Consider the following 23076-nt stretch of genomic DNA (forward strand, 5'->3'; position numbering starts at 1 on the left):
GTCTCTACTACTATAGCTAGCCACTTAGTCACATTTGTGTTTTTTTAACAAAATGGAAGGTAGCCTCAATGTTACCTTTGATAAAAAAAAATCACTTCTCAACCTGCTGAACGTTTGCAATTGTCATCCCATTTCCCATCTCCCTTTTCCATCTAAGATTGTGGAATAGGCAGGTAACAAGGAACTAAAAAATTTCTTGGAATGTAATAAAGTTTTGGACCACTCCCATTATAGCTTTCGCTTTAGCACTGAGTCTGCTTTGGTTACCACCTCCGAGGAACTGAGAGCCATTCTGGATAATGGAAATTCTGCAGCACTGATTCTGCTCGATCTTTCAGCCGCTTTTAAAACGATCAATCAATAGATTCTGATTGACCGTGTCGAGTCCCTAGGTATAAATGCTGCCTCACTCACGCTGATCACATCTTTTCTCTCAGGGAGAGAGCAATTTGTATCAGTAGATGGTTTTTCTTCTAGCTCCGTCTGTCTTCCTTGTGGTGTTCCCCAGGACTCATTGTTGTGCCCCACCCTCTTTAACTTATATGTGATGCCCCTATCTATCCTGATCAAATAGTTTGTTTTGTCTGCTATTATCTACGTAGATGACACCCAGATTGCAGTCTTCGTAGCTGGAAACCAACAGGAATCTGCTGCTAACTTTCTTAGCTGTATGCAGCACAATAGCAATTGGATGACAAGCAATTACCTGAAATTAAATTCCGGCAAAACTGAAATTTTGCTGCATGGAAATAATGTCTCCTTCTGGTCTCTAAATTGGTGGCCCTCTGAGTTACGAAACACACCTGTGCCGGTATCAAAAGTGAAAAATGTGGGGGTTGTTTTTTATAAGCAGGTAAATGCAGTGGCTTCCTCATCTTTTCTCACTTTAAAAATCCTGAGAAAGATTCTTCCTTTTATCCAGTTAGATTTGAGAAAACTCTCATCCTCTCAAAGGTGGACTATAGCAACACTGTGTACATTAATATTAAAAAACGGCTGTTGAACAAGCTATAGATACCGCAGAATTCTGCAGCATGGCCATTACTTGGAATACAGAAGTATCAATCTGCCTCTAAGATGTTGGTTCAACTTCACCAGTTGCCAGTACATAGGCATATTGATTTTAAGGCTCTTTGCTATGCTTTTAAGGCCTTGCATGATGTACGACCAGACTATTATAGAACAAATGTCATCTGGTACACTCCACCGCCATCACTGCGATCCTCATTAGCCTTCATTGTCATTGTCCCCAAGTATGAAAGAGCTCTTTCGGGTGGAAGAAGTTTCTTATATGGAACAACTAAACGGTAGAATGCCCTACCATTTCATCTTAAAACCTACACTTCCTTCTCTTCCGTAGGAAGAATCTTAAAACTTGGCTTTTAACTTGTTGATTCTGATTAGGATATTTATTTCTTTCTTTTTGCTTCCTTTACTTCTTTTGTTAGATTAGTTCCAAGACCCTTCCAGGCAATCGAGCACTTTATAAAATGTATTTTCATTTCATTTAATTTCATTGCAGCCCAGCTTCAGCTTCCTTTCTTTGCAGAGGGCCTTCATCTCCACCAGTGTGAGAGTTGCCAAGGTAGCCAGATCCAGCTCCATGTACCCTTGGATTTAAAAAGGTGCAAAAACTAGAATCAAAAATATTTTGGAAGATCAAAAATGACCCAATTAATAATTTGATACCAAAAATCAAAAATCTATTTTTACTCTCACCTCAATTTGGGGATTTTTAATTTCCAACTTAATAGCTGAGTGGTACTGCTAAATACAAATTCTGGATCTCACTGTTAAACACCAATGTCAGAAAGTAGATTATTAGTTGGTATGGGTGGCAGTCCACCAACAATAATTATGTCAGAGTTATTAAAGGTTTCAATAATTTAAACCTGAGTTCAACCCTTGATAGCTATGACACAAAGCAGACAGGCTTCCCTTATGAAAATGTGTAAATCATTTAAAAGTGTCAATACAGTTGCAAACACAAACATAAAACACATTAAAAAGAGAGAATATTGTAATGAAAAAATAGCGACCAAACGACAAAAATCCAATGAGGAGAACCAACGATTTGAACTTCCTGCACATAAACAATCATTCCTCTCAACGCAGTCACCCTTGCACTACTGTGCAAGGGTGCTGTGCCAGCGCATTGCAGCTAATTGTGCACCAGAGCAGGAGAGAGCAAAGGGATCAGTCATATCATTGTAGATATGATGCATCCCTGTGCTTAGGAATTAACGCAGTGCAGCCAAATGGCCCGAGGCACCGCGCTGCGTTAATTCCTTGTAAATAAGGCCCAAAGTATTTATGGCCTACTTTTTAAATACTATCCATCCTGCCATAGGAGCATTTTTCGGCTACCTTTGAAGTGACTTGTAAGGATGAAAAAGGAGGTTTTATGCCTGGCAAAAGCTTTTTTTGCATTGTAGATGTGGCAGCCTTAAAACTTTAAACCCAGTTTGCAGGGGTCGGCCCAGAGACATGTTTTGCATTGTCAGCTTAGTGGTGGCACAATATGTGCTGCAGTCCACTGGTGACAATTAATTTATAGACCCTTTGTGCACTTTTGTATCATATTACAGGGACTTATGGGTTAGTTAAATGTGCCAATCAGGAGTGTAGCCAATTTCACATGAAAACCAGCAAACAAATCTAAGAGGGACATTTTCTTACAGTCTGTTACATTTTCTACATACATAAACATTCAGGGGCTTATTTATAAGCCCGTTGCACCGCCGGTGCATCACTTTTTGTGACTCTCTGCGGTCACAGGAGCCTGCTCCATATTTGCCAGGAAGCACTACGCCACTTTATTAGGCCTAATGCTGCCTTTTACATATTGTTCCCTTTATTACAGTTTTCTGTATTAAAGAGGCATGCAATCGGTGTTGCTGGGGGTGTTCCCAGCAACATCCATGGTTTTTTAACACTGCCCCAGATTTACGAGAAATCGTAACTCTGAGGCAGCGAGGAGAAACATCTTTATTTCTCCTTTTACTATGTGTGCTGGAAAAAGCCTCATGTGATTGTTTTTGTGCAGGAAAGTTTCCCTTCCTGCACAAAAATAATCATCCCCGCAATGCAGGTTACCTTGCACCGTGGTGCAAAGCATTGACGCACGGCAGCCCATTGTGAGCCAGTGCAGGGGAGAAGGACAGGAATGTGCAGTATCTGAAAAATATAGACCATTCTTGCCCTTTTCTTTTGCTGTTGGGCAGCGCAGCAGGAAGCCACTTGGATCTCCCCCTGGGACAGTTTAAAGCTGCAATAGTCCACCACTTCTCTCCCCGATTTATGCCCTGAGGACCCCATCCTCTAGGGCCTGCCGTTTTTTATGGGTCAAATCTTTTTTACTCACAGTTCCATAAAAAACAAGAAAACAGTGCCAGCAATAGACCTTGCGGATTCCTGGGCTGCACAACGCCCCTTGCAATATAAACACAGTAGTGCAGATGTCTAAATGACAAATGTTCTCAAACCCTTCTCACTCCCCACCTGCCCTCCACTCACTACAGGGTTAGTGTATGAATTTGGCACTGTCTGTGATGGGGCGTAGTGTTGCTTAGGTGTTCGCTCTTGTGCAATCTCTGGCAAGCCTGGCCATTTTTAAAAATGTTATTGTTAAATTAAAGGAAGGGGGCTGAGAGGACCCCTCCCGGGTCGATTCCGATCCCCGGAATCTCATCGCCCAGGGCCCAGCCTCTATTGTGGGTTAACTGGTTCTGCCCAGTGCACTCACTCACCATTGATGGAGACCGGGGGGGGCCTCCAGGTCCCACGGTCCCTGCCAGCTCCCCACCTCTTGCGGAAGGCAATATTTCTTTCACACAGAGGGATCTGCTAAACATGCAGATCCCTTGGTGTCAAAGTAATTGTGCTCTATTTTCTTGCCCATATTTCTGAAGGCAGGGAAACAGAGGACACCTCAGCTCTCAGCAAGCGGCAGCACAGTTTCCACTTGCTAACAACAATTGCAAAAAGCTCCCACCAAGTTAGAACAAACAACTATGTCCTGGGGGAGGGCAACCCGGGATATAGCAGGTGCCGGCCCGGGGGGGTGGCAGTCCCCAGGGCCATTATGGGCTCCAGGATGTTTGCACTGGCACTCACACTTCTGCTCACTCACCAATACAGCCATTCACACAGAAAGAAACCTATTCTCCAATACACCCACTCACATGCCAACTCACTTAACAAAACACTCATTCAAACAGCTGAGTCACTCACTCCTACAGCCATTTTGACACCCATTCATTCACCCATACAGTCATTACACACCCACTTACCCACCCAGAGAACCACTGACACAACCACTCACACACCTACAGACCTATTCAGAAATCACCTCATGCATGCATTCACACACCCATACAGCCACTCACACACCTACACGCACACACACAGATACAGTCACACACCCACTCACATAAGTACACCTAGTATAGTAATCTAACTTTTGTAGTAGGTTAGCATATATCTTTAAAACCCATAAACTCTAAAAAACACTTCCTCTCACTAGATGATGTCATGAGTTGATGTCATCATTTATGTCATTTGAGATGTCATCAGTGATGTCACTGACCATGTCATGAGTGATGTAATTTGGGGGGTCATAAGCAGTGCATTACGGGACATAAGTTATAGTTAGCTCAGATAACTAAAACTGCTGAATTTCACTGGTTTTGTACGAGTGAAATCTGAGCCTATCTATAACGTTCATGTACCCTTTGTTTTTTTTAAATTAATTTCCATATGGTTTTTTATGTTATTTCCTAATTATGTATATACACAATTCACTGAAGTTTGATTACTATTTTTATCTGATATTATGTGACAGTGCTTTTTTCTTTTTCTTTTTAGGGATGGACATTCTCACTTATTGCTGCTTCTTTGGTTGGTGCGTTAGGATCATCATTTCTGTATGGTTATAACCTTTCAGTAGTAAATGCCCCTACACTGGTAAGTGTCAAACCTATTATTGAAAGTCAGTCTACTTGCTGACGCTTGCCAAAGACTACCTCAAAAATGATATTTTTGTGTTGTCATGCTTGTTTAAATGTTTAATTCTAAATCTGTTTAGAACTTTAAAACAATTATTGGAATAATAAAATGTGTGCTGCGTACCTTGAAAGACAGCAACATTTTGAAACATGGCTTAAAAACCATCAATAAATATGTGCTAGTACTCAGCGTGGGCCTTGGACAGGTATTTGTCTACTCTTTTTTTTAAGTTTAACGTTTATTAAAGGAAAAGTTGAAGCAAAACATATGAGAAAAAACATTATATATGCGAAATACAATCTTAGAGAAGCATAAAGTTAAAACAATTAAACACCTATTTCTGATCATCGAAAAGGGAAATAGAGGGGGGAGGGAGAAATCAAAATATCTATTACAATAATTCTTTATAACAATAAGAAGAAAGGCGATAACTGAAAACTTAATCTCTTATTCAAATACAAAGACATTAATAACAACATTATAGTCATAAAACATTTTTTTTAAAAAGGAGTAATACAAAAATTATATCGAAAAAACGTAAGTATAAAGACAACAAGTAGGTCATGGAGGTTTTCTGACTTCATCAGGAATATTAGCGGAGGATAAGGCTATATCAGATAAGTAAGTGGATAGAGGGAGCCAAAAGAGATCTCTTTTAATGGATAAGGATACGAGAGTGACATTGCTTGTATCAAGTCTATGGTGAAAACAAACAGCATTCCACCATGCTTTGAAAGTAACTTTGTCAGCTTGTTTCCAGTTAGAAGTTAATAAATGGAGGGCTATTGCCAATAATTAGTCAATTAAAGAGGGGCTAGTGGAAGAATGTGTCCAGGATGGTGATAAGGAACCTAAAAATACGTTAGTTGGAGAGAAAGAAACTTGGGTTTTAAAAATTCTATTGATTTAGGACTAGACTAATAGCCAAAAATGGGAGAGGGAGGGGCAATCAAAAAGCATGTGTTTTAAATCAGCTGGGACACAAGAGCAAGACCAACAAGCTGAAGAAGATTCTGTAGAGAAAGAAGCTAACTTCGCTGGGGTAAATAAAAGGCGTTTGTAGATAAAATAAAGAGCCCGAGAAGTATTAGCTGCTCTCGATGTCTTATGAATCTTGAGCATGCGCCATTCATACGCGCATGCGCACGTGCTACGCGCGCCAAGTTCGCGCATGCGCACATGCCACGTTCGCGTACGCGTGCGTGCTCCGCGCATGCGCTTGTGCTCCGCGCATGCGCCGTGCGCGCACGGTGCGCACAGCAAGTCATGTGATTAACAATGAACACTTTTCATTGGTTCATAGTACTTTCACTTTCAGATTCTTCCAATAACACACCCAGGCAAGTTATGTGATTAAGAAAGAACACTTTTCATTGGTTCAAAGTACTTTCACTTCCAGATTCTTCCAACACCACACCCAGGCAAGTCATGTGATTAGGAAACAACACTTTTTATTGGTTCATAGTACTTTCAGTTCCAGATTCTTCTAATACCACACCCACTCTCCTCATTATTACTTCTGATTCCCTGGGAGAAGGAGCTGATCTGTTTTTGTGATACACTGGCAGAGCAGCAGCCATATTCTAGTGGTGATCAGGAGACTCTTGTGCCACAGAGGCAGAGGAAGCAGAAAGAGTCTTTCATATGGCAGTTTTTCACTTTTCCTGAGGGGCAGAAGAAGGTAAATGCTCCCAAAGTCACCTGCATTATTTGTCAACGGACCTTATCACGTGGAAATGCTAATATGAAATACTCTTTTAGTATTCACACGATGTTAAGGCACGTTGAAGGAGTACATCCTGTGCATTTTGCTTGAGCTGCTAGTGAAAACTCTCCAGCAGCTCAGCCGAGCACATCCGCAGCAGCTCAGCCGAGCACATCATTGGCAGCTCAGCCGAGCACTTCTTCTGTGGTGGCGCCTTCACCTACTTCTGCACCTCTTGGTATACGCCCTGCTTTTCGGAGGGTGTATACACGGTGCATTGACTGTCATGCTCTTATTTCTCTTTCTGAAACCAGTATTGATCTCATTGAGAGAAAGATAGAGCAGCACTCATGCACCCGGCCATAGCTTTTTTCATTTTTTACTTTTTCTGTTCCTCTGTCCCTACATTAACACAAGGGCTCTTTTTAGAGCCACCTAAAATCTAAACACAAAAACTTGTTTTAAAAAATCTATTTTTCGTTTTTTTTTTACCGTGCGCGCACCCTTTGTGATCCTTCAGGGACTCCCTGACAAAGACTAGGGGGTCAGGAAGTCTCTACCCTGCCCCCTTTCCATGTTCTCCACCTTTGTTTTAAATTAAAACACATTTTTAAATGTTTTTTTTTAATTGCAAGTAAAATGGATTACATTTCCTAAATTTTGTTTCAAGATCTGAAAAAAAGAAAAAAAGTATTAATATTCAACAATACATTTTCTTAAACAGTACATGTTTTTTCGTATTTAACAAAGCAATTTTTTGCCCTTTTTTTGCTGTTTTCAGAATGTATTGAATTTCACTGAAAATAGTGATATCAATTGTTTTCATCATTTAACAGCGGGCAAAAAAAAAACAATCTGAAAGATTGTTTAAAAAAAGCCCTGAAACTCTTCTCACTAAAACAGACCTTGATAGAAATGTCACAAATATATTAAAAATACCTTCTAACAACAATATCTATTTGCAATAAATAACGTCTGAAAATCTTGCTGCTTAAGCACGTACACCAAAATAATATCTGTCAAAGAAGTCCACAATTGTTACCTTTACCTTTCCATGAGGCCAAATGGTAATTTTAAAATACTTTTTAAGTGAAATATCCAATGTTACTCCTATAAAATTGAAATAATGGTTTCTTCACATGCTGGAATTTGTATCTAAAATTTTGGTTTCAGAAAAATTAAGTAACAATTTGGTAAATCATAAGGCAAACGTTGCTTGAAAATCAATTGAGAATCATTACAGAGTGTCCATCCTTTTTCACATTTCAGATAAACTGTGTAATGACCAGAAGTTATAGAAGGTTCATCATGTAAAATTATTGCAACTGCATCAAAAGTTTTACCTGATATTGACAATTGATTTCCTACAAACTTCTTTAGTAAAGTTTGCAATTTAGTTCCATCTGCTCTACAACGTTGTATCATTAAAATTATATACTGTCCATACTTCTTAAAAAATAACGTTGATAACATGTCTGATTTACATTGAGAACATTCCATATTGTGATTAGCATCTTTAACTAATTTACTAAAAGTCACTGATTTACTCTCTGGTAATGTTAAATATATAAACCTTTCAGAATCAACATTACTGCTGCATGTGTTCATACAGTTTTCACAATAATGTTCCCATTTATATGAGACACCAAATATGTTTTCTATTTCTACCCCTTCATCTTCCAGTACCATAAGCATATACATTAAGAATTCCTGTGCATCTTGCTGGACATTTTGAGTAAACGGTGTACATCCTGAACATACATCTAAAAGATTTCTAACATCAAAAGCACTTTCTATTTTAGTTTTATCATTACTCAGCTTCTCATAAAGGAGACTCAGCAGAGAACAGAATCTTTTTTCATGATTTACTATTATCTGCTTTTGCAAAATTTCAAGATAAAATACAACATTCAGCACTACATTTGGCAAGCCGTTGACACCAGAGCTATTTTCAAAATGACAACCAACAACCTCTTCAACACTGTCCTTTTTCTTTTTGCTTGGAATCACACCACTCTCCTTTTGTTTTCTCTTCTGTACATCCTCATTACAGATATTCTCAATTCTCCTTTTCAGACAAACAACACGTTTTTCAAACACAGGATACTGACCTAAATGAGGAGCATAGCTTCTTCTTAATCTATTATACTCCTTTACACAGTTTGCATCAGCACTAACTTTTGAGTCATCAAAGTCTATCATGAATAAACCAGATATTTTTTTCACGCGTGACAAAGCAACATATGCCATACCTTCTTTAAACACACTAGATCCAATGTTTATAAAAGCACTATCTACAGTTAATCCTTGAGAATTGTGAATAGTTACAGCATATGCTAGAGAAAACGGAAACTGCTTCCTACATATAAGTCTTTCACAAGCAAGAAACGAACTGAACAACGACAAATGTCTTTAACCTCTTCAATCTGATCAAATTTTATTTTTAAAAATTCAATTCCATCTTTTTTCTGGTACTTTACAAAACCCACAACTTTACCCATAGCTCCGTTCACTAAACCTTTTTCTACATCCAAATTACGTCTTAAAATTACTCTAGTTCATACATACATAAAGATTCTTTTCCAAACCAGCTGTTTTCGAGATTTTTTTCTCTAGAGAATCCAATTTACTTGTCAATTTGCTTGTCAATATAATAGTTATTCCTTCATGCTGTATTTTATCCACAGCTTCCAGTTTTATAATCTCTTCATTTTCTAATTTCAAAAGTTCTTGATTGAATATAGAGCATTCATGTAGTGTTGGCATTAAGCAGATAACAGTATTTTTTTTAGCAATTTTCTTGTATATTTTCTCTGGAACTATTTGTTCCGTTTGAAACACATTACATAGCAATCGACTCTGTAAAGCTTTTCTGCCATGTTCTGTGAGTAGTCCAATTCTGATATCTTTGAGAATACTTGCATAATCCTCATCATTGGCTTGTCTCATATTGGTAATGAGTTCTTTATACTCAAAGTATGTCCAAATATTCACATTACCTATACTTCCTAACGACTTTTTCGTGTCTTCATGTGTAAGTGTATGGAATACTGGTTGTCCTTTAACTGGAGTGAGCTGCAAAACATCCCCAAAAACTATGACGTGTTTTCCTCCGAATAACACGTCATAGTCTGTCTTTAGAATTTGCTGCATTCTTAAATACACAAAGGCAAGCATTAAGTTTGATACCATGCTTACCTCATCAATAATGAGTACTTTCATTTTCTTCAATACTCTTGAAACTTCAAAACATGCTTCTCCTGTTAGCTTGTGGTATTGTATTTTGTTCTCATGCTCTACTGGTAACATTAGCAAACGATGTAAGGTAACTCCTTTTATGTTATATGCTGCTAACCCAGTTGGCGTTACAACAAACAAATGATGGACGGAATGCTGACAATGCAGACATTCTCCCCCAGTCAAGAGATCTGGGTTAAATCCATCGTTCTTTTGCCCACTACGCCACCCCAGTTCAGACATGGCCATATGCAAATCAGTCTTGACCCTGTGCCTCATGGGAACAGTCCAGCCCGAACTGCCAAGCCATGTCTTCCCTGGACCGGAATCAAGCATCCTAGGACCGGTTTATGGCTATCAGCCGTCATCAGCCAGGATAGCTTGACTCCAGTGGCGTAGTGAGCACGGGTCCCACGTCTGGGAATACCCATCCCACTTAGGGCGAAAAGCGTTACAACAAACAAATGATGGACGGAATGCTGACAATGCAGACATTCTCCCCCAGTCAAGAGATCTGGGTTAAATCCATCGTTCTTTTGCCCACTACGCCACCCCAGTTTAGACATGGCCATATGCAAATCAGTCTTGACCCTGTGCCTCATGGGAACAGTCCAGCCCGAACTGCCAAGCCATGTCTTCCCTGGACCGGAATCAAGCATCCTAGGACCGGTTTCTGGCTATCAGCCGTCATCAGCCAGGATAGCTTGACTCCAGTGGCGTAGTGAGCACGGGTCCCACATCTGGGAATACCCATCCCACTTAGGGCGAAAAGCGTTACAACAAACAAATGATGGACAGAATGCTGACAATGCAGACATTCTCCCCCAGTCAAGAGATCTGGGTTAAATCCATCGTTCTTTTGCCCACTACGCCACCCCAGTTCAGACATGGCCATATGCAAATCAGTCTTGACCCTGTGCCTCATGGGAACAGTCCATCCCGAACTGCCAAGCCATGTCTTCCCTGGACCGGAATCAAGCATCCTAGGACCGGTTTCTGGCTATCAGCCGTCATCAGCCAGGATAGCTTGACTCCAGTGGCGTAGTGAGCACGGGTCCCACGTCTGGGAATAACCATCCCACTTAGGGCGAAAAGCGTTACAACAAACAAATGATGGACGGAATGCTGACAATGCAGACATTCTCCCCCAGTCAAGAGATCTGGGTTAAATCCATCGTTCTTTTGCCCACTACGCCACCCCAGTTCAGACATGGCCATATGCAAATCAGTCTTGACCCTGTGCCTCATGGGAACAGTCCAGCCCGAACGGCCAAGCCATGTCTTCCCTGGACCGGAATCAAGCATCCTAGGACCGGTTTCTGGCTATCAGCCGTCATCAGCCAGGATAGCTTGACTCCAGTGGCGTAGTGAGCACGGGTCCCACGTCTGGGAATACCCATTCCACTTAGGGCGAAAAGCGTTACAACAAACAAATGATGGACGGAATGCTGACAATGCAGACATTCTCCCCCAGTCAAGAGATCTGGGTTAAATCCATCGTTCTTTTGCCCACTACGCCACCCCAGTTCAGACATGGCCATATGCAAATCAGTCTTGACCCTGTGCCTCATGGGAACAGTCCAGCCCGAACTGCCAAGCCATGTCTTCCCTGGACCGGAATCAAGCATCCTAGGACCGGTTTCTCGCTATCAGCCGTCATCAGCCAGGATAGCTTGACTCCAGTGGCGTAGTGAGCACGGGTCCCTCGTCTGGGAATACCCATCCCACTTAGGGCGAAAAGCGTTACAACAAACAAATGATGGACGGAATGCTGACAATGCAGACATTCTCCCCCAGTCAAGAGATCTGGGTTAAATCCATCGTTCTTTTGCCCACTACGCCACCCCAGTTCGGACATGGCCATATGCAAATCAGTCTTGACCCTGTGCCTCATGGGAACAGTCCAGCCCGAACTGCCAAGCCATGTCTTCCCTGGACCGGAATCAAGCATCCTAGGACCGGTTTCTGGCTATCAGCCGTCATCAGCCAGGATAGCTTGACTCCAGTGGGAAGGGTATGCTCAGACGTGAGTCCCTTGCTCTCCATGCCACTGGAATCAAGCTATCCTTGCTGACGAGGGCTGAAAGCCCGAAACCGGTCCTAGGATGCTTGTTTCCAGTCCAGGGAGGACCTGGCTTGGCAGTTCGGGCTGGACTGTTCTCATGGGGCACAGGGTCAAGACTGATTTGCATATGGCTGGGTTCAAACTGGAATGGCATGGTGAGCAAAAAAACGATGGATTTAGGCCCAGATCTCTGTACTGGGGTGAATGTATGACATTGTTCTGCATTCTGTCCATCAATTGTTGTTTTTGCATTTGTCACCCCGAGTGGGAAGGGTATGCTCAGACGTGAGTCCCTTGCTCTCCATGCCACTGGAATCAAGCTATCCTGGCTGACGAGGGCTGAAAGCCCGAAACCGGTCCTAGGATGCTTGTTTCCAGTCCAGGGAGGACCTGGCTTGGCAGTTCGGGCTGGACTGTTCTCATGGGGCACAGGGTCATCAAGACTGATTTGCATATGGCTGGGTTCAAACTGGAATGGCATGGTGAGCAAAAAAACGATGGATTTAAGCCCAGATCTCTGTACTGGGGTGAATGTATGACATTGTTCTGCATTCTGTCCATCAATTGTTGTTTTTGCATTTGTGACCCCGAGTGGGAAGGGTATGCTCAGACGTGAGTCCCTTGCTCTCCATGCCACTGGAATCAAGCTATCCTGGCTGACGAGGGCTGAAAGCTCGAAACCGGTCCTAGGATGCTTGTTTCCAGTCCAGGGAGGACCTGGCTTGGCAGTTCGGGCTGGACTGTTCTCATGGGGCACAGGGTCAAGACTGATTTGCATATGGCTGGGTTCAAACTGGAATGGCGAGCAAAAAAAACGATGGATTTAGGCCCAGATATCTGTACTGGGGTGAATGTATGACATTGTTCTGCATTCTGTCCATCAATTGTTGTTTTTGCATTTGTCACCCCGAGTGGGAAGGGTATGCTCAGACGTGAGTCCCTTGCTCTCCATGCCACTGGAATCAAGCTATCCTGGCTGACGAGGGCTGAAAGCCCGAAACCGGTCCTAGGATGCTTGTTTCCAGTCCAGGGAGGACCTGGCTTGGCAGTTCGGGCTGGACTGTTCTCATGGGGCACAGGGTCAAGACTGATTTGCATATGGCTGGGTTCAAACTGGAATGGCATGGTGAGCAAAAAAACGATGGATTTAGGCCCAGATCTCTGTACTGGGGTGAATGTATGACATTGTTTTGCATTCTGTCCATCAATTGTTGTTTTTGCATTTGTCACCCCGAGTGGGAAGGGTATGCTCAGACGTGAGTCCCTTGCTCTCCATGCCACTGGAATCAAGCTATCCTGGCTGACGAGGGCTGAAAGCCCGAAACCGGTCCTAGGATGCTTGTTTCCAGTCCAGGGAGGACCTGGCTTGGCAGTTCGGGCTGCACTGTTCTCATGGGGCACAGGGTCAAGACTGATTTGCATATGGCTGGGTTCAAACTGGAATGGCATGGTGAGCAAAAAAACGATGGATTTAGGCCCAGATCTCTGTACTGGGGTAAATGTATGACATTGTTCTGCATTCTGTCCATCAATTGTTGTTTTTGCATTTGTCACCCCGAGTGGGAAGGGTATGCTCAGACGTGAGTCCCTTGCTCTCCATGCCACTGGAATCAAGCTATCCTGGCTGACGAGGGCTGAAAGCCCGAAACCGGTCCTAGGATGCTTGTTTCCAGTCCAGGGAGGACCTGGCTTGGCAGTTCGGGCTGGACTGTTCTCATGGGGCACAGGGTCAAGACTGATTTGCATATGGCTGGGTTCAAACTGGAATGGCATGGTGAGCAAAAAAACGATGGATTTAGGCCCAGATCTCTGTACTGGGGTGAATGTATGACATTGTTCTGCATTCTGTCCATCAATTGTTGTTTTTGCATTTGTCACCCCGAGTGGGAAGGGTATGCTCAGACGTGAGTCCCTTGCTCTCCATGCCACTGGAATCAAGCTATCCTGGCTGACGAGGGCTGAAAGCCCGAAACCGGTCCTAGGATGCTTGTTTCCAGTCCAGGGAGGACCTGGCTTGGCAGTTCGGGCTGGACTGTTCTCATGGGGCACAGGGTCAAGACTGATTTGCATGTGGCTGGGTTCAAACTGGAATGGCATGGTGACCAAAAAACGATGGATTTAGGCCCAGATCTCTGTACTGGGGTGAATGTATGACATTGTTCTGCATTCTGTCCATCAATTGTTGTTTTTGCATTTTTCACCCCGAGTGGGAAGGGTATGCTCAGACGTGAGTCCCTTGCTCTCCATGCCACTGGAATCAAGCTATCCTGGCTGACGAGGGCTGAAAGCCCGAAACCGGTCCTAGGATGCTTGTTTCCAGTCCAGGGAGGACCTGGCTTGGCAGTTCGGGCTGGACTGTTCTCATGGGGCACAGGGTCAAGACTGATTTGCATATGGCTGGGTTCAAACTGGAATGGCATGGTGAGCAAAAAATCGATGGATTTAGGCCCAGATCTCTGTACTGAGGTGAATGTATGACATTGTTCTGCATTCTGTCCATCAATTGTTGTTTTTGCATTTGTCACCCCGAGTGGGAAGGGTATGCTCAGACGTGAGTCCCTTGCTCTCCATGCCACTGGAATCAAGCTATCCTGGCTGACGAGGGCTGAAAGCCCGAAACCGGTCCTAGGATGCTTGTTTCCAGTCCAGGGAGGACCTGGCTTGGCAGTTCGGGCTGGACTGTTCTCATGGGGCACAGGGTCAAGACTGATTTGCATATGGCTGGGTTCAAACTGGAATGGCATGGTGAGCAAAAAAACGATGGATTTAGGCCCAGATCTCTGTACTGGGGTGAATGTATGACATTGTTCTGCATTCTGTCCATCAATTGTTGTTTTTGCATTTGTCACCCCGAGTGGGAAGGGTATGCTCAGACGTGAGTCCCTTGCTCTCCATGCCACTGGAATCAAGCTATCCTGGCTGACGAGGGCTGAAAGCCCGAAACCGGTCCTAGGATGCTTGTTTCCAGTCCAGGGAGGACCTGGCTTGGCAGTTCGGGCTGGACTGTTCTCATGGGGCACAGGGTCAAGACTGATTTGCATATGGCTGGGTTCAAACTGGAATGGCATGGTGAGCAAAAAAACGATGGATTTAGGCCCAGATCTCTGTACTGGGGTGAATGTATGACATTGTTTTGCATTCTGTCCATCAATTGTTGTTTTTGCATTTGTCACCCCGAGTGGGAAGGGTATGCTCAGACGTGAGTCCCTTGCTCTCCATGCCACTGGAATCAAGCTATCCTGGCTGACGAGGGCTGAAAGCCCGAAACCGGTCCTAGGATGCTTGTTTCCAGTCCAGGGAGGACCTGGCTTGGCAGTTCGGGCTGGACTGTTCTCATGGGGCACAGGGTCAAGACTGATTTGCATATGGCTGGGTTCAAACTGGAATGGCATGGTGAGCAAAAAAACGATGGATTTAGGCCCAGATCTCTGTACTGGGGTGAATGTATGACATTGTTCTGCATTCTGTCCATCAATTGTTGTTTTTGCATTTGTCACCCCGAGTGGGAAGGGTATGCTCAGACGTGAGTCCCTTGCTCTCCATGCCACTGGAATCAAGCTATCCTGGCTGACGAGGGCTGAAAGCCCGAAACCGGTCCTACGATGCTTGTTTCCAGTCCAGGGAGGACCTGGCTTGGCAGTTCGGGCTGGACTGTTCTCATGGGGCACAGGGTCAAGACTGATTTGCATATGGCTGGGTTAAAACTGGAATGGCATGGTGAGCAAAAAAACGATGGATTTAGGCCCAGATCTCTGTACTGGGGTGAATGTATGACATTGTTCTGCATTCTGTCCATCAATTGTTGTTTTTGCATTTGTCACCCCGAGTGGGAAGGGTATGCTCAGATGTGAGTCCCTTGCTCTCCATGCCACTGGAATCAAGCTATCCTGGCTGACGAGGGCTGAAAGCCCGAAACCGGTCCTAGGATGCTTGTTTCCAGTCCAGGGAGGACCTGGCTTGGCAGTTAGGGCTGGACTGTTCTCATGGGGCACAGGGTCAAGACTGATTTGCATATGGCTGGGTTCAAACTGGAATGGCATGGTGAGCAAAAAAACGATGGATTTAGGCCCAGATCTCTGTACTGGGGTGAATGTATGACATTGTTCTGCATTCTGTCCATCAATTGTTGTTTTTGCATTTGTCACCCCGAGTGGGAAGGGTATGCTCAGACGTGAGTCCCTTGCTCTCCATGCCACTGGAATCAAGCTATCCTGGCAGACGAGGGCTGAAAGCCCGAAACCGGTCCTAGGATGCTTGTTTCCAGTCCAGGGAGGACCTGGCTTGGCAGTTCGGGCTGGACTGTTCTCATGGGGCACAGGGTCAAGACTGATTTGCATATGGCTGGGTTCAAACTGGAATGGCATGGTGAGCAAAAAAACGATGGATTTAGGCCCAGATCTCTGTACTGGGGTGAGTGTATGACATTGTTCTGCATTCTGTCCATCAATTGTTGTTTTTGCATTTGTCACCCCGAGTGGGAAGGGTATGCTCAGATGTGAGTCCCTTGCTCTCCATGCCACTGGAATCAAGCTATCCTGGCTGACGAGGGCTGAAAGCCCGAAACCGGTCCTAGGATGCTTGTTTCCAGTCCAGGGAGGACCTGGCTTGGCAGTTCGGGCTGGACTGTTCTCATGGGGCACAGGGTCAAGACTGATTTGCATGTGGCTGGGTTCAAACTGGAATGGCATGGTGACCAAAAAACGATGGATTTAGGCCCAGATCTCTGTACTGGGGTGAATGTATGACATTGTTCTGCATTCTGTCCATCAATTGTTGTTTTTGCATTTTTCACCCCGAGTGGGAAGGGTATGCTCAGACGTGAGTCCCTTGCTCTCCATGCCACTGGAATCAAGCTATCCTGGCTGACGAGGGCTGAAAGCCCGAAACCGGTCCTAGGATGCTTGTTTCCAGTCCAGGGAGGACCTGGCTTGGCAGTTCGGGCTGGACTGTTCTCATGGGGCACAGGGTCAAGACTGATTTGCATATGGCTGGGTTCAAACTGGAATGGCATGGTGAGCAAAAAATCGATGGATTTAGGCCCAGATCTCTGTACTGAGGTGAATGTATGACATTGTTCTGCATTCTGTCCATCAATTGTTGTTTTTGCATTTGTCACCCCGAGTGGGAAGGGTATGCTCAGACGTGAGTCCCTTGCTCTCCATGCCACTGGAATCAAGCTATCCTGGCTGACGAGGGCTGAAAGCCCGAAACCGGTCCTAGGATGCTTGTTTCCAGTCCAGGGAGGACCTGGCTTGGCAGTTCGGGCTGGACTGTTCTCATGGGGCACAGGGTCAAGACTGATTTGCATATGGCTGGGTTCAAACTGGAATGGCATGGTGAGCAAAAAAACGATGGATTTAGGCCCAGATCTCTGTACTGGGGTGAATGTATGACATTGTTCTGCATTCTGTCCATCAATTGTTGTTTTTGCATTTGTCACCCCGAGTGGGAAGGGTATGCTCAGACGTGAGTCCCTTGCTCTCCATGCCACTGGAATCAAGCTATCCTGGCTGACGAGGGCTGAAAGCCCGAAACCGGTCCTAGGATGCTTGTTTCCAGTCCAGGGAGGACCTGGCTTGGCAGTTCGGGCTGGACTGTTCTCATGGGGCACAGGGTCAAGACTGATTTGCATATGGCTGGGTTCAAACTGGAATGGCATGGTGAGCAAAAAAACGATGGATTTAGGCCCAGATCTCTGTACTGGGGTGAATGTATGACATTGTTTTGCATTCTGTCCATCAATTGTTGTTTTTGCATTTGTCACCCCGAGTGGGAAGGGTATGCTCAGACGTGAGTCCCTTGCTCTCCATGCCACTGGAATCAAGCTATCCTGGATGACGAGGGCTGAAAGCCCGAAACCGGTCCTAGGATGCTTGTTTCCAGTCCAGGGAGGACCTGGCTTGGCAGTTCGGGCTGGACTGTTCTCATGGGGCACAGGGTCAAGACTGATTTGCATATGGCTGGGTTCAAACTGGAATGGCATGGTGAGCAAAAAAACGATGGATTTAGGCCCAGATCTCTGTACTGGGGTGAATGTATGACATTGTTCTGCATTCTGTCCATCAATTGTTGTTTTTGCATTTGTCACCCCGAGTGGGAAGGGTATGCTCAGACGTGAGTCCCTTGCTCTCCATGCCACTGGAATCAAGCTATCCTGGCTGACGAGGGCTGAAAGCCCGAAACCGGTCCTAGGATGCTTGTTTCCAGTCCAGGGAGGACCTGGCTTGGCAGTTCGGGCTGGACTGTTCTCATGGGGCACAGGGTCAAGACTGATTTGCATATGGCTGGGTTCAAACTGGAATGGCATGGTGAGCAAAAAAACGATGGATTTAGGCCCAGATCTCTGTACTGGGGTGAATGTATGACATTGTTCTGCATTCTGTCCATCAATTGTTGTTTTTGCATTTGTCACCCCGAGTGGGAAGGGTATGCTCAGATGTGAGTCCCTTGCTCTCCATGCCACTGGAATCAAGCTATCCTGGCTGACGAGGGCTGAAAGCCCGAAACCGGTCCTAGGATGCTTGTTTCCAGTCCAGGGAGGACCTGGCTTGGCAGTTAGGGCTGGACTGTTCTCATGGGGCACAGGGTCAAGACTGATTTGCATATGGCTGGGTTCAAACTGGAATGGCATGGTGAGCAAAAAAACGATGGATTTAGGCCCAGATCTCTGTACTGGGGTGAATGTATGACATTGTTCTGCATTCTGTCCATCAATTGTTGTTTTTGCATTTGTCACCCCGAGTGGGAAGGGTATGCTCAGACGTGAGTCCCTTGCTCTCCATGCCACTGGAATCAAGCTATCCTGGCTGACGAGGGCTGATAGCCCGAAACCGGTCCTAGGATGCTTGTTTCCAGTCCAGGGAGGACCTGGCTTGGCAGTTCGGGCTGGACTGTTCTCATGGGGCACAGGGTCAAGACTGATTTGCATATGGCTGGGTTCAAACTGGAATGGCATGGTGAGCAAAAAAACGATGGATTTAGGCCCAGATCTCTGTACTGGGGTGAATGTATGACATTGTTCTGCATTCTGTCCATCAATTGTTGTTTTTGCATTTGTCACCCCGAGTGGGAAGGGTATGCTCAGACGTGAGTCCCTTGCTCTCCATGCCACTGGAATCAAGCTATCCTGGCTGACGAGGGCTGAAAGCCCGAAACCGGTCCTAGGATGCTTGTTTCCAGTCCAGGGAGGACCTGGCTTGGCAGTTCGGGCTGGACTGTTCTCATGGGGCACAGGGTCAAGACTGATTTGCATATGGCTGGGTTCAAACTGGAATGGCATGGTGAGCAAAAAAACGATGGATTTAGGCCCAGATCTCTGTACTGGGGTGAATGTATGACATTGTTCTGCATTCTGTCCTTCAATTGTTGTTTTTGCATTTGTCACCCCGAGTGGGAAGGGTATGCTCAGACGTGAGTCCCTTGCTCTCCATGCCACTGGAATCAAGCTATCCTGGCTGACGAGGGCTGAAAGCCCGAAACCGGTCCTAGGATGCTTGTTTCCAGTCCAGGGAGGACCTGGCTTGGCAGTTCGGGCTGGACTGTTCTCATGGGGCACAGGGTCAAGACTGATTTGCATATGGCTGGGTTCAAACTGGAATGGCATGGTGAGCAAAAAAACGATGGATTTAGGCCCAGATCTCTGTACTGGGGTGAATGTATGACATTGTTCTGCATTCTGTCCATCAATTGTTGTTTTTGCATTTGTCACCCCGAGTGGGAAGGGTATGCTCAGACGTGAGTCCCTTGCTCTCCATGCCACTGGAATCAAGCTATCCTGGCTGACGAGGGCTGAAAGCCCGAAACCGGTCCTAGGATGCTTGTTTCCAGTCCAGGGAGGACCTGGCTTGGCAGTTCGGGCTGGACTGTTCTCATGGGGCACAGGGTCAAGACTGATTTGCATATGGCTGGGTTCAAACTGGAATGGCATGGTGAGCAAAAAAACGATGGATTTAGGCCCAGATCTCTGTACTGGGGTGAATGTATGACATTGTTCTGCATTCTGTCCATCAATTGTTGTTTTTGCATTTGTCACCCCGAGTGGGAAGGGTATGCTCAGACGTGAGTCCCTTGCTCTCCATGCCACTGGAATCAAGCTATCCTGGCTGACGAGGGCTGAAAGCCCGAAACCGGTCCTAGGATGCTTGTTTCCAGTCCAGGGAGGACCTGGCTTGGCAGTTCGGGCTGGACTGTTCTCATGGGGCACAGAGTCAAGACTGATTTGCATATGGCTGGGTTCAAACTGGAATGGCATGGTGAGCAAAAAAACGATGGATTTAGGCCCAGATCTCTGTACTGGGGAGAATGTATGACATTGTTCTGCATTCTGTCCATCAATTGTTGTTTTTGCATTTGTCACCCCGAGTGGGAAGGGTATGCTCAGACGTGAGTCTCTTGCTCTCCATGCCACTGGAATCAAGCTATCCTGGCTGACGAGGGCTGAATGCCCGAAACCGGTCCTAGGATGCTTGTTTCCAGTCCAGGGAGGACCTGGCTTGGCAGTTCGGGCTGGACTGTTCTCATGGGGCACAGGGTCAAGACTGATTTGCATATGGCTGGGTTCAAACTGGAATGGCATGGTGAGCAAAAAAACGATGGATTTAGGCCCAGATCTCTGTACTGGGGTGAATGTATGACATTGTTCTGCATTCTGTCCATCAATTGTTGTTTTTGCATTTGTCACCCCGAGTGGGAAGGGTTTGCTCAAACGTGAGTCCCTTGCTCTCCATGCCACTGGAATCAAGCTATCCTGGCTGACGAGGGCTGAAAGCCCGAAACCGGTCCTAGGATGCTTGTTTCCAGTCCAGGGAGGACCTGGCTTGGCAGTTCGGGCTGGACTGTTCTCATGGGGCACAGGGTCAAGACTGATTTGCATATGGCTGGGTTCAAACTGGAATGGCATGGTGAGCAAAAAAACGATGGATTTAGACCCAGATCTCTGTACTGGGGTGAATGTATGACATTGTTCTGCATTCTGTCCATCAATTGTTGTTTTTGCTAACCCAGTTGGAGCAGTAACAACACAAGACAAAGTTGAATCCGTTTTGTTCTGTATGTAGCTTCTAATTACTTTAATTAAAAAACTTTTTCCAGTTCCTGCTTGTCCACTCACATACATTCTGGTTTAAAAGATGTGCATGAGCACTCTTTATTTTCATGTAGTAATCCGAGATTAATTTTTTTTCTGACTTCCTCATAAATTTGTTGTTGTTCATCATTCAGTTGTTGTTCCATATTTGGTAAGTTTATTAAATCTTCCTGAGCTTGATTCATAGCTGTTTCCACTTCAGTCATGGCTATTGCAGCTTCATTTTCTATGATTGGTTGTCCTAGAGGATCTTGACTGAACGTCCCAGAACTTTGACTGTCTTGAGAACTGTCTCTAGCTACTTCAGCTGCAATTGTTGCTTCTTTTTCAATTTCTTCATTTAACATTTGAACATAAGTTGTGAAAGTACTGCATTCTATGCTATCTTTGCAAGCATTAAAGGAATCTTCATAGCTCTGAAAATCTCCAAGTAGTTCGTCCTCTGAATGCCATGGTTTAAAGAGCTGTAAAAGTGCCAAGTAGTAAAATTCCTTTTTGTCAGTAGTGTCGCAACTCAGCTTCCGATGATTAATCAAACTTCCTTTTGTTTGTTTTACCAAACATCCTTCCTCACCAGTGACTTTATATTTTCCATTGTTGATGTCTTCTGTGGCATTCCGTTTATAAATGTAGTTCTGCAGCACTTCATAGAGACACATGTTCTCAAGATGATGACTTCTTTGTGGGTAATATGTGTCCAACATGTTTGTTCTTAAAATGTCTGTACTTTCAGGTTCGTACTCTGCTAAATATTCAATTTCTCGAATAGATTTCAGTACCCGATTTCTCATTCCTGCAAGGCCTAAACTTACCCAAATTATTCTTCTGGATATGGAGTACAGACTTGCAGATGATAACCTATCTGAGCATTCGTAGGATCCAATTTCTCGATGCGATAACATCTTTAAACTGAAACTGTACAGCTTTTTACTGACAGTCTTCTCGTGAGAAATCTCTTCCCACATTTCTTTCAATTCCGTTTTCTCAGATTTAGTGATGTAAGATGTGACATACCGAGCAACAGCAATAGAATTGTCAGCAACATACTGTATATCCATGTTAGCATTCCACATGGATAAAATGACTGGGTTGTAGTCATTTATATATTGACTCTTCTTCTTAGGTTGTAGGTATTCTGAGGCGATTTTCTTGTAATGGTATGTCGCACAGCTGACATAAAACTGTTTACTCTTCCTTTTGAAAGAACAGGTCGTGGAAATCCAAATCTACATTTTGTGTAGAATTTATCTTTACTCTTGTACTTTCGTCGACAGTATTTTCCACACTGATGACTTTGGAAACGTAAAACCTGCCCTCTTAAGTTTTTTTCTTCTGTGCTTTTAGGTATAGCACATGTTGCATATCCTTCAATGAAAGATAAAACTGCTTCATCAGCATCTGTTCCAAATTTGGGTGCATCCTTGATCCACAACAGCATATGAATATGTGGAGCACCTCTTGCTTGGTACTCTTTTCTCCAAAAGAAATCTACAACGGAATTACACCAAATTTGGCAAAGAGGTAGTCCTCAGTTCAGACTCGTGCCTTTTGCTTAAATGGTGTAAATCCATTCAGTAGTTCCTGAGAAAATCAAAAGTAAAATCACATATATATCTGAACGGAGCCTAACCACACATCTCATCGTGAGATCTGATTGGCTGTCAGCACATCATCCAAGAAGTGTTGGCAGCCATCTTGGGACCAATATACATGAAAAAAGCATTGCAGGTGATAGAAGGTTTTAAGACTTTAGTTACATTATAAATCATTTGTTGATGGTACCATACTCATTTTAGGAATTGTGGTGTGTTCTAAGGTGATTTTACCATGTGAAAAAGCCTTCTGCTGTGATATCATGAATCATGTTTGAGAGAAAACTATTTTCTCATCCTTTTCCCACAGATGTTTGGAAGGTGATCTATAAGCTAAACTGAGAGCATATTTTCTGTAAATTCACATTATCTTTCTCAGTCATGT

At 44.5% G+C, this 23076-nt stretch overlaps 1 protein-coding gene across 6 annotated transcripts in view; it reads left to right on the forward strand.

The window, feature by feature from the left end:
- The window catches only part of SLC2A9 (solute carrier family 2 member 9), a 2222556-nt gene that overhangs the window by 746008 nt on the left and 1453472 nt on the right, over positions 1-23076 (forward strand). For all 6 annotated transcript variants that reach the window (XM_085642418.1, XM_085642420.1, XM_085642419.1 and 3 more), the window contains one exon: positions 4867-4965. In XM_085642418.1, coding sequence (XP_085498544.1) covers positions 4867-4965 — 99 coding nt within the window. The remainder of the gene's footprint in view (positions 1-4866; positions 4966-23076) is intronic.

Source organism: Triturus cristatus, chromosome 2_2, assembly GCF_964204655.1.
Source record: "Triturus cristatus chromosome 2_2, aTriCri1.1, whole genome shotgun sequence".
Lineage (NCBI taxonomy): Eukaryota > Metazoa > Chordata > Amphibia > Caudata > Salamandridae > Triturus > Triturus cristatus.